This window comes from Staurois parvus, unplaced genomic scaffold (assembly GCF_062004578.1).
Source record: "Staurois parvus isolate SC_StPar_1 unplaced genomic scaffold, SC_StPar_1.0 ptg000164l, whole genome shotgun sequence".
NCBI classification, from domain to species: Eukaryota; Metazoa; Chordata; class Amphibia; order Anura; family Ranidae; genus Staurois; species Staurois parvus.
Window position 1 is genome coordinate 331,105 of NW_028317960.1, and position 12,582 is coordinate 343,686.

Genomic DNA, 12,582 nt, shown 5'->3' on the forward strand with positions numbered 1-12,582 from the left:
TAAATTCATTATTATTATTATTTTTATGATTATTTAGTATATTATAATTTATGATTTCGTGTTTCAAACTTTATCACACCCGGGATGTTTACTAGACTCTTGTTCAGACAGATTTCAGTGAGTTATTCCTAAAAATTACAGGCCTACAATAAAAAAACAACATATTTCCATGCAAAAAAATGTACCGCTTTGAGCACAGAAATATGGACATAATCAGACCGCTAGGGAGGTTAATACAATGCAGTGCGAAAAAAGAAAATCACAAGCTATGCTATGAGACAGTTTTTTCACAGGACAACTGTTATGAAGTTGAGGGCATTAGATTTATTTTTTCAGACTACATTTTCCTATAGCCTTTATATGTGTCATGGCTGCTACTGCCACCGGCCAATTCAGACCTCCTGTATCACTGCTGGATAAAATATCAGACGCCACGCCCAAAAATACCTAAATATTATTTGTATTTTAAGTCTGAATGAATCAGATCGGGGTGCTGTTTTTGCAGTCTTTAAGCCACGTTAAAAAGTATGCATCCAAAATATGTGACGCCATCAGGGCTGGAACTAGGGGTGGGCAGGAAGGGTGGCAATGGTTTATTGCAGGGATGGGGACACCCTGTGCTGAGTTCAACACCCATAGATCAGGCATGGTCCTATATAGTCACTATCAGAGCATTGGTCCAGACCACTGGAGTGCAGCCAATGCTGGGGGAAGTAGACAAGGAGTGGCTTAAACAGGCAGATTATCAAGAAGAAGGAGAAAAGAATGAACCGAAGCTGAAAACAGGATTTTATGGGGGAAAGGCCATTGTTTAAACAATGCAGTGCATGAACAAAGTCGTCCAGTTTTGATATACAATAATTTAATGTCATGAAGGCTGTAGATGTGGACAGTGTGAAGCCCTCCAGTCCATAAGGGACTAAAACGGTCATCAGAATAATTAGTAGTAGTGCTACTGGATTGTACATTTCTACAGTCCAATAGAAAAACAGGAACGATTAGCAAATGGTGGCCCGGCCTTCTCTCATGTCCAGGTCAGGACATGTTCTTCTATAGTCGGGTGGAGGAAGAAAAATTATTGGCAAATGAAGAGCTGGTCTTCTGTGATTTCCAGGTGAAGATATTCTTTTCTATAGTCTGGTAGATGAAGAGGAATCATTAGTAGATGGAGGTCTGGTCTTCTTTAATGTCCAAGTCAGGATATTTTCTTCTATATTCTAGTTGATAAAGATTAATGATTAGCATGTAAGGATCAAGCCTTCTATGATGTCCAGGTCAGGATTGTTGTTCTATAGTCTAGTAGATTAAAAGGAATGAGTAGCAGATGAAGATCTGGTCTTCTCTGATGTCCAGGTCAGGACATGTTCTTCTATAGTCGGGTGGAAGAAGAGAAACAATCATTAGATGGAGAGCTGGTCTTCTGTGATTTCCAGTTCAAGATATTTTCTTCTATAGTCTGGTAGATGAAGAGGAATAATTAGCAGATGGAGGTCTGGTCTTCTCTAATGTCCACGTCAGGATATTTTCTTCTATAGTCTGGTAGATGAAGAGGAATAATTAGCAGATGGAGATCTGATCTTCTCTAATGTCCACGTCAGGATATTTTCTTCTATAGTCTGGTAGATGAAGAGGAATCATTAGCAGATGGAGGTCTGATCTTCTCTAATGTCCAAGTCAGGATATTTTCTTCTATAGTCTGGTAGATGAAGAGGAATCATTAGCAGATGGAGGTCTGGTCTTCTCTAATGTCCAAGTCAGGATATTTTCTTCTATAGTCTGGTAGATGAAGAGGAATCATTAGCAGATGGAGGTCTGGTCTTCTCTAATGTCAAAGTCGGGATATTTTCTTCTATATTCTGGTTGATAAAAATGAATGATTAGCACATAAGGATCAAGCCTTCTATGATGTCCAGGTCAGGATTTTTGTTCTATAATGTATTAGATTAAAAGGAATGATTAGAAGATGAAGATCTGGTCTTCTCTGATATCCAGGTCAGGACATGTTCTTCTATATTCTGGTGGAGGAAGATAAATAATCATTAGATGGAGAGCTGGTCTTCTGTGATTTCCAGTTCACAATATTTTCTTCTATAGTCTGGTAGATAAAGAGGAATAATTAGCAGATGGAGGTCTGGTCTTCTCTGATGTCCAAGGCAGGATATTTTTTTCTATAGTCTGGTTGTTGAAGATTATTGATTAGCATATACTGTAGATATCTGGCCTTCTTTGATGCCCAGGTCAGGAGTTTTTGTTCTCTAGTCTAGTGGATTAAAAGGAATGAGTAGAAGATGAAGATCTGGTCTTCAATAATGTCCAAGCCGGGCTATTGTCTTCTATAGTCTGGTGCATGAAGAGGAATGATTAGCAGATGGAAATCTTGTCTTCTCTAATGCCTCAGTCAGGATATTTTTTTCCATAGTCTAGTGGAGGAAGATGAATAATTGGCAGATGGAAATCTAACCTTTTTTCTGATGTCTGGATTAGGATATTTGTTACTATAGTATTGTAGTGCTCTCTAGGTAGTTAGGTTTATTGTGTTTGTTAGAGGATGGGTAGCAGCCTTGGATGAGTCAGCCTGGGAGTAAGGCAGGAGTTCACTTCAGGACAGGCTGGGAGGCTCTTCAGATCAGGGCCTATAGGCTGGCAGAGGAAAAGGAAGGATACACAGATGGAGATCTTGTCTTCTCTGATATCACGATCAGGATTTTTTCTTCTATAGTAGGGTGGATGAAGAAGAATAACTAGTAGATGGAGATCTGATCTTCTCTGATGTCCACGTCAGGATCTTTTCTTCTATAGTAGGGTGGAAGAAGAAGAATGATTAGAAGGTGGAGATTCCGTTCTTTTCTGATGTCCAGGTCAGGATCTTTTCTTCTATAGTAGGGTGGAAGAAGATGAATAATTAGTAGATAGAGATCTGATCTTCTCTGATGTGCAGGTCAAGATATTTTCTTCCATAGTGGGGTGGAAGAAGAAGAAGAATGATTAGAAGGTGGAGATCTGGTCTTCTTTGATGTCCAGGTCAAGATATTTTCTTCTATAGTAGGGTGGAAGAAGAATGATTAGAAGTTGGAGATCTGGTCTTCTCTGATGTCCAGGTCAGGATCTTTTCTTCTATAGTAGGGTGGAAGAAGAATGATTAGAAGGTGGAGATCTGGTCTTCTCTGATGTCCAGGTCAGGATCTTTTCTTCTATAGTAGGGTGGAAGAAGAATGATTAGAAGTTGGAGATCTGGTCTTCTCTGATGTCCAGGTCAGGATATTTTCTTCTATAGTAGGGTATAAGAAGAAGAATGATTAGAAGGTGGAGATCTGGTCTTCTCTGATGTCCAGGTCAGGATCTTTTCTTCTATAGTAGGATGGAAGAAGAATGATTAGAAGGTGGAGATCTGGTCTTCTCTGAGGTCCAGTTCAAGATATTTTCTTCTATCGTCTGGTTGAGGAAGAGTGATAATTAGCAGATGGAGATAGTCTTCTTTCTTGCCCAGGTCATGATATTTTCTTCTGTAGTTTGGTTGAGAATGAGAAATGATTAATAAAGGGGTAGCTGTTCTTCTGATGTCCAGGTCCAGATGTTTTCTTTTATAGTCTTGTGGATGAAGAGAAAAGTTTAGCAGATGGAGATCTGATCTTCTTTGATGTGCTGGTTAGGATAGTTTCTTCTCACAGATGTATGGGATTCTCCGGAAACAATTGTCATCATTCCATTTTCTGATTGGTATAATCGTGGCGCAATGCTCCCCTTCTCCATTTTCATGTCCAGACCAATTATCGGGCTGAGAGAACTGCCAGAACCTGAAAGAAACAAGTGATGTTAGTGACTGGAGGAAGGCCAAAACCAGGACCAGGAAGGGTGGCAGGCTGGGGATAGCAATGATGGCAGACAGAGATAAACTCTTATGAAAGTGAAATATGGCCTACTGGATCATACCACCTGCACAAGGAGACAGGCCCCTGCAATTCCTCCAGGCCCAAATTAAATCTAGGTTTCCTTTTCATATTGTTAGTGTCAGGGCTCCCAGGTGTGACCAGAGGTGTGTGACTGACGCAGGGAAACGCAGAACTCAGATATGTGATAAACAATATAATTTATTAACACTAACAATACAAACATAAACGCAGTGCAATACTAAACATAATACAGTGCAAACAAACCAAACCAACCACCCACAGATAACAGTACATACAAGCAAGCGTCGTCAGGCAGGCCGGGTCAATATCAATTGGGCAGGTAGGTACAGGGGGAGCAAGCGGAGATTGGTCGGGGTCACAGGCCAGGTTCAGCAGGTAGCAAGCAGCGTAGTACAGAGGGTCAGGCAGAGGGATGGTCAGGGTCACAAGCCAGGGATCAGAACAGGTAGCAAGCAGCGTAGTACAGAGGGTCAGGCAGAGGGATGGTCAGACAAGCCAGGGATCAGAGCAGGAGAAGTCAGCAGAGAATCAGACAGGAACAGAGAGCAGGAACAGGATACAGGGCCCAAGAGAAACACAACACCAAGGCAGAGTCTGCAAGTCTGGCCATCCCCTAAATACCCCAGCATAATCAGTTCCAGGTGTTAGCTGGCTGCAAAGTTGAGTCTGTGATTGCTGGGAGCACCCACTGGCCAGCCCTGGTACTGCAGATCAAAAGGCAGGTGAGTCCCACCATTGCTGGCTAGTCCATTCCTGACAGTTAGTTTGTGCTTAATTTCACATTGCTATATGTTGTTCTGAATGAGTTTCTGTGTTCATTTTGTTGGAGGAAGGAACTGTTCCCATGTTATAAAATCATATACGACGCAAGTAACTTGCATTTTTCATCTGCGCACCTTGACTCCTTAAGCCTGGTACGCATTGGCCGAATATCAGCCGGCATCGGCCAAATTCAACAGAAACCGGCTGATATTCGTGTGCACAGCAGCCTGTCCGACAGAAGCTGGCCGAACGCCCGGCTTCTGTTGAACGGACATGATGGAAAACCAGTAGCCAATCGGCATCCAATCAGCGCTCTAAGCCAAATGTGAAGCCACATTGTCACATCAAGGTACATCTGTAAACGTCGGTCCTTAAGGGTGGCTCCTCATTTTCCCGATGCACAGTGCTGGGACAAGGTCATCCAGCACCCAGGTCAAAGATGCTAAACTGTGCCCCCCCGTTCATGATGTGCTAGCTTGGGGGGTGCATAACCAGCCCCTCTTCCCAGCTCTCTCCTTGCTGCTCCCAGCACTGGCCTGAGTAGCACTTGGAGTAGTGATGTTGCTGTCAGGAACTCAGCACAGGGTGCCCTCATCCCTGCAATAAATCATTGTGCCCAGCCGCCCCTCCTGGCCACCCCTTCTCCCTGCCCTGCCGGTGTGGTCTCATGGTGCTTTGCGCAAAGCACAGTTAATTTGGGTTAGCTTCACTTTCACATAGACTTCTATGAGGCCCAGTGGCTTTGGTGAGGCTTTTAGAAAGCTCCTCAAAGAAGCAGCATGGGCGTTTTGGTGCGCTTTCTGAAAGCCTCACCAAAGCCACAGGACCTTATAGAAGTCTATGTGAAAGTGCAACTAATCCACACAAAACCAGGAGATAGCTGTGCTTTAGAAAAAGCGCAGTGGGGTAGTGTGAAGCCACCCTAATTCAAATCTATCCCAACCACGGGACATACAATGAATAGATTGAAAGGAGGCTTACTTGAAGGTGGTGCTTTCCTCCTCAAAGGGACCTTGTCGCCAGACCATTGTTTGACATATCTACCTGTAAAATTCTCCCTCGTGTAGACATTCAGTAGCCTTGAACCTGCTGTTGGGTGCTGCCATCTTGAAAGTAGTGTCAGCAGCCCAAACAGACTAAGCACTGTCACTCAAGCGACACACTATAGTATTTCCCTTTGCATTGTCCTTGGGCAGCAACATAAGAGGTTACGAAGGGAGGTACCACCAGTGAAGCACCAAAATCTGCTCTGGTGATAGCAAACAAGTCCTGGCTAGCAAAACGCCAGTTGGGATTTGCTGGTAAACATGGCCACAGCCATGCAGGGTGGTGGTTCAGGCACACACATGTCCAAAATATTTAGAATAAGTTTGTTCAGGCCTATGTGGCATATCCAGGGGTGGACTGACAACTCATGGGGCCCCCGGGCAATAGGGGATCATGGGGCCCCTGTGTCCTTGCCCAAACTCAAAATAGCCTATGAAAAAGGTACCAGGGGCATCTTATGGGGCCCCCTACTGACTCCGAGCCTTTGGGCAGTGCCCAAGTTTCCAAATGGTCAGTCCGCACCTGGGCATGTCCAAAGTCCAAGAACAGTCACTACATCATTGAAAGATGGCAGCCCACACGTGGCACCATGCAACTTCCAACTTTTTCCTTGATTGAAAGAACAACATCCTGGACATCACTGCACGTCCAATGAAAACGCTGAGCATGCTATTAGGAAACATGTACTGGCTTAAGCAGGGGGACATGTCTGGCACTGCAGGATCTGAGTCCCTGGTGGCGTAGTGTGTTACTGATGGTAGCCTTTGTTACGTTGGTCCCAGCTCTCTGCAGGTCATTCACTAGGTCCCCCCGTGTGGTCCTGGGATTTTTGCTCACCGTTCTTGTGATCATTTTGACCCCACGGGGTGAGATCTTGCGTGGAGCCCCAGATCGAGGGAGATTATCAGTGGTCTTGTATGTCTTCCATTTTCTAATTATTGCTCCCACAGTTGATTTGTTCACACCAAGCTGCTTGCCTATTGCAGATTCAGTCTTCCCAGCCTGGTGCAGGTCTACAATTTTGTTTATGGTGTCCTTCAACAGCTCTTTGGTCTTCACCATAGTGGAGTTTGGAGTGTGACTATTTGAGGTTGTGGACAGGTGTCTTTTATACTGATAACAAGTTCAAACAGGTGCCATTGATACAGGTAATGAGTGCAGGACAGAGGAGCCTCTTAAAGAAGAAGGTCCAGGTCTGTGAGAGCCAGAAATCTTGCTTGTTTGTAGGTGACCAAATACTTATTTTCCACCATAATTTGCAAATCAATTCTTTCCAGATCAGCCAATGTGATTGTCTGGATTTGTTTTCTCATTTTGTCTCTCATAGTTGAGGTCTCCCTATGATGCCAATTACAGGCCTCTCTCATCTTTGTAAGTGGGAGAACTTGTACAATTGGTGGGGACTAAATACTTTTTTGCCCCACTGTATATATATACATATATATATATATATATATATATACACATACACACACAGATATACACTGCATGTTGAAATGTTTTTCTAAAATATACTGTATATATATATATATATATATATATATATATTTTTTTTTTTTTTTTTTTTTTTTTTTTTTTTTTTCATTTAATTCTTTTTCAGAGCACCATTGGTTAGCTAAAGATGCAGCTTTTTGGTTCCCTCTAACGCTGTCAGATTTGGAGATTCGTGGTCTTACTTTTCGGTTGAGGCGTAGGAAGTCCCGTCCTCCCATTTCCAGGTCCCGCCAATGTCCGTAAGACCGATCCACACCAACATGCCATAGGAAAACTGATATAAAAACATCTTTGAAAAAAAATAAATAAAAAAGTTACATATTGAAGTAAACATGAGCTCAGAAAGTAAACATTCGTTGTTTTATATCAAACATTTAGAAGTGTTAATTCTACCTAAGCGGTAAGCTGAAAGATTTACCTTTTTGTTTCTTTAAAAAAATAGCATTGCTCTTTCTGTGCCTAGGCACTCCAGATATCAGTGCACTTCCTGCTTCCTGTTCTGTTGCCTCATGACATCATCGGTGGCACTGCTGCCTCCAATTGCCTCAGATTTAGAGTGAGATTTAGTGATGTCTGCACTGTGCTGCCCACTGTCCTCCTTGCTGGAGAAGAAGCTGTACCTGAGGACCTGCAGTGCAAGGATCTCCCTGCTTCTGCTTCATTCACTCTGTGGATTTGTACTTCCTCCACCTGCCTGCTGCTCATTCATCATGACCTCACCAATCATCAGGGGGGCAGCGCTGACATGGGGGACAAAGCCCTGCCTCTACCAAGATGACCACCGCCACTCAAAGACACAGCGCAGAACAAGTCGCGGTAAAGCCAGCCATACATGGGTCAAAATCCGAAAGAATTTTCTTGCAAAAATATTTTCTATAAATATTTTTATTCGAATTTCGCACCATTCATGCCCAATTTTTGAGCAACCATCGAATTTAAATGATCAGGCCATGTTGGAAATTTTTTGAACAAATTTCTAATCAATGATGGGAGAATCCTGTGAGAAATGTAAAAAAAAAAAAGAAATGAGCGTGATCTGTGACCTGGAAAGAAAATACAATTTTTGACTATGAAAATTCTTTTCTGTGGCAACATGAGGAGAAATTAAAGGCTTGGTGGGTCGAATTTCGAAACCATTGGTGGCGTCATTGGATTACAAGATACACGAAATCTCTGATTTTCTAAAGAAAATTAATTCGTAATTTGACCCGTGTATGGCCTGCTTTAGGCTGCATTCACACCTGACCGTTTTGTAGCGCAAAGTTCGACGCTCCAAAATGCTCCGGTGAAAAAAATCGATATTACTCTATGGAGATGGTTCACATCTCCACTCCAAGTCGCCTGAAGCAGAACGCCTGGAGCTCAAAAAAGTTTTTACTAGTAATGGCGGCGATCAGTGACTTATAGCGGGACTGCGGCGGGCATTCTGACACTGGGGGGGGGGGGGACTGACTTGGTGTCACTGACATCCCCAGTGACACCAATACAGTAATCAGTGTTACTAAAAAGCCCTGACACTGTACTAATGGTACTGGGTAGGAAGGAGTTAACATATGGGGTTATCAAAGGGTTAACTGTGTGCTGAGAGTATTTCACTGTACGCATGCTGCTATGCAGAGCCATACAAAGCAGTGTGCAGGAGCTGACAGGGGAGAGGTCTGTGTTGTTTATATATATATTTTGAAATATATTGAGTACGACCAGAATTGTAGCATTTTAAATATATGTCAATATATTTGGGAAGAATATATTTAAAACATACGTTTCTTCCATGTGGGTATATATACACTATATATATATATGTATATAAGTCATAAAGTCATTTTTACATATATTGATAAATGCATTCCAAAAATGTAGATTTGTATTTTTAAAGACACAGTGTATTTGAAATGTATTTTTAAAAATATTTTTCAGATATTTTGTAATAAAAACTCATTTCAACATGCAGTATATATATATATTGAATACGGCCAAAATTGTAGCATTTCAAATATATGTCAATATATTTGAGAAGAACATTTTTAAAATACATTTCAAATATATTTTCTTCCATGTGGGAAGTGTTTGTTTCTAAGGATTTTATATGTGTTTTTTGTTTTATAAAATGCAGTATTGTTAGTCTGTTAAGCATGAGCCGTGGGCAGTTCTCCTCCTACGTCTGTAGACACAACTATTCCCCATCATTGGTTCTCTCACCATCTCCTCCCTGGAATTGATGACCACCAGGTGGGCCCCCATGTCCTCGCAGTCTTTCTTGGCCGTCATCCAGGTCTTTATACGGAAGGAGAAGTAGTAGCACCCGGAGCGGTGACACGTCCAGTCTATACCGCACAGCGCATTGGAGGAGCCTGAAAGAGGGAAGACATGGAGGGTGTGTTGGATCCTCTCACATGGAGTAGCTCTTGTGGGTGACATTGGACAATCAGAGGTGATAAAACAGAAGAACATCGATGAGACCCCAACATTCTGGGGCACAAAAAACATTTTTGCCATAATCTGAGCAGCCAGTGTGGCTGTCCAGGAGAGGGGGGATGACCATTACCTCACCCACTAAGCCATATCTTACCCACCAAACCTTACCTCACCCACTAAGCCATATCTTACCCACCAACCCTTACCTCACCCACTAAGCCATATCTTACCCACCAACCCTTACCTCACCCACTAAGCCATATCTTACCCACCAACCCTTACCTCACCCACTAAGCCATATCTTACCCACCAACCCTTACCTCACCCACTAAGCCATATCTTACCCACCGAACCTTACCTCGCCCACTAAGACATACTTAACCCACCAACCCTTACCTCACCCACTAAGCCATACGTAACCCACCAACCCTTACCTCACCCACTAAGCCATATCTTACCCACCGAACCTTACCTCGCCCACTAAGACATACTTAACCCACCAACCCTTACCTCACCCATGAAGACATATCTTACCCACCGAACCTTACCTCACCAACTAAGCCATATATTACCCAACAACCCTAACCTCACCCACTAAAACATATCTTACCCACCAAACCTTGCCTCACCCACTAAGACATACCTTACTCACCAAACCTAAACTGCTAAGACATATCTTACCCATCAACTCTTACCTTACCCACTAAAACATACCTTACCCACTAACCCTTACCTCACCCACTAAGCCATATCTTACCCACCAACCCTAACCTCACCCACTAAGCCATATCTTACCCACCAACCCTTACCTCACCCACTAAGCCATATCTTACCCACCAACCCTTACCTCACCAACTAAGCCATATCTTACCCACCGAACCTTACCTCGCCCACTAAGACATACTTAACCCACCAACCCTTACCTCACCCATGAAGACATATCTTACCCACCAAACCTTACCTCACCAACTAAGCCATATATTACCCAACAACCCTAACCTCACCCACTAAGACATATCTTACCCACCAACCCTTACCTCACCCACTAAAACATATCTTACCCACCAAACCTTTCCTCACCCACTAAGACATACCTTACTCACCAAACCTAAACTGCTAAGACATATCTTACCCACCAACACTTCCCTCACCCACTAAGATACACCTTACCCATCAACCCTTAACTCATCCATTAAGACATACCTTACCCACTAACCCTTACCTCACCTACAAAGACATACCTAACCTACCAACCCCTACCACACCCACTAAGACATACCTTACCTGCTAAGACATACCTTACCCACCAACCCTAAACCATACCTTACCCATCAACTCTTACCTCACCCACTAGGACATATCTTACCCACCAACACTTCCCTCACCCACTAAGACATACCTTACCCATCAACACTTAACTCATCCATTAAGACATTCCTTACCCACTAACCCTTAGCTTACCCGCTAAGACATACCTTACCCACCAACTCTTACCTTACCCACTAAGACATACCTTACCCACCAACTCTTACCTTACCCACTAAGACATATCTTACCCACCAACCAACACTTCCCTCACCCACTAAGATACACCTTACCCATCAACCCTTAACTCATCCATTAAGACATACCTTACCCACTAACCCTTACCTTACCTACTAAGACATACCTAACCTACCAACCCCTATCTCACTAACTAAGACATACCTTACCCACTAACCCTTAACTCATCCACTAAGACATACCTTACCCACCAACCCTTACCTCACCCACTAAGACATATCTAACCTAAAGACCCCTACCTTACCCACTAAGACATACCTTACCTGCTAAGACATACCTTACCCACCAACCCTTACCTCACCGCTAAGACATACCTTACCCACCAACCCCTACCTTACCCACTAAGACATACCTTACCCACCAACCCTTACCTCACCGCTAAGACATACCTTACCCACCAACCCCTACCTCACCAACTAAGCCATATCTTACCCACCAGCCCTTATCTCACCCACTAAAACATATCTTACCCACCAAACCTTGTCTCACCCACTAAGACATACCTTACCCATCAACCCTTACCTTACCCACTAAGACATACCTTACCCACCAACCCTTACCTCACCGCTAAGACATACCTTACCCACCAACCCCTAACTTAGCCACTAAGACATACCTTACCCATCAACCCTTAACTCATCCATTAAGACATACCTTACCCACTAACCCTTACCTTACCCGTTAAGACATACCTTACCCACCAACCCTTACCTTATCCTCTAAGACATACCTTACCCACCAACTGTTAACTCATCCTCTAAGACATACCTTACCTACCAACCGTTGCCTCACCCACTAAGACATATCTTACCCACCAACCCTTAACTCATCCACTAAGACATACTGTACCTTACCCACCAACCACTACCTCACTCACTAAGACACACCTTACCCACCAACCCTTCAGTTATATCCCATATGGAAAATAAATATATTTTCAATATATTTAGAAAAAATATATATACATGCGACATATATTTACAATATATTGGCCTACATGAATATATTTTAACATGCATTCCAAAAATGTAAATTTAAATATATTTTCCAAAGGCATATATTTAAAAATATATTTTTCAAAATATATATTTCCAGATATTTGTGAACATCTAAAAAATGCATTTAAACATAAGATTTTTAAATATACTTGTAAATACATTCCAGATGACACTTTGATATATATTGCAGCGTGTGTTCTGAATATATTTAATAATATACTCACAAATATATTGCATACGGCCAGAATTGTAGTATTTGAAATATATGTTGATATATTTGGGAAGAATATTTTAAGAACGTTTTTTTAAAATATATTTAAAATATATTTGCCTTCCACGTGGGATCACTTACATATAGATGACACAAAACAAGGTCTAGTACAGAGCCATGT

General features: G+C 42.5%; 1 protein-coding gene across 1 annotated transcript; it reads right to left on the reverse strand.

The window, feature by feature from the left end:
* Positions 1-771: 771 nt before the first annotated feature.
* Positions 772-9,560, reverse strand: LOC149462954 (asialoglycoprotein receptor 2-like). Its single transcript, XM_089676099.1, has 3 exons — positions 9,414-9,560; positions 7,397-7,503; positions 772-3,794 (listed from the first exon to the last, which is right to left on the reverse strand). The coding sequence occupies exons 1-3, from the start codon at positions 9,480-9,482 to the stop codon at positions 3,647-3,649; spliced, it is 324 nt and encodes a 107-aa protein (XP_089532225.1). The 5' UTR covers positions 9,483-9,560; the 3' UTR covers positions 772-3,646.
* Positions 9,561-12,582: the final 3,022 nt, after the last annotated feature.

Excerpts from the sequence above, each read along its gene's own strand:
- LOC149462954 (XM_089676099.1), bottom strand. The coding sequence starts at position 9,482 with ATGACGGCCAAGAAAGACTGCGAGGACATGGGGGCCCACCTGGTGGTC. Across the intron at positions 7,504-9,413 it reads TCAATTCCAGGGAGGAGATG|ATGTTTTTATATCAGTTTTC; the intron begins GTGAGAGAACCA and ends TTTTTTTCAAAG. Across the intron at positions 3,795-7,396 it reads TCCTACGCCTCAACCGAAAA|GTTCTGGCAGTTCTCTCAGC; the intron begins GTAAGACCACGA and ends TGTTTCTTTCAG.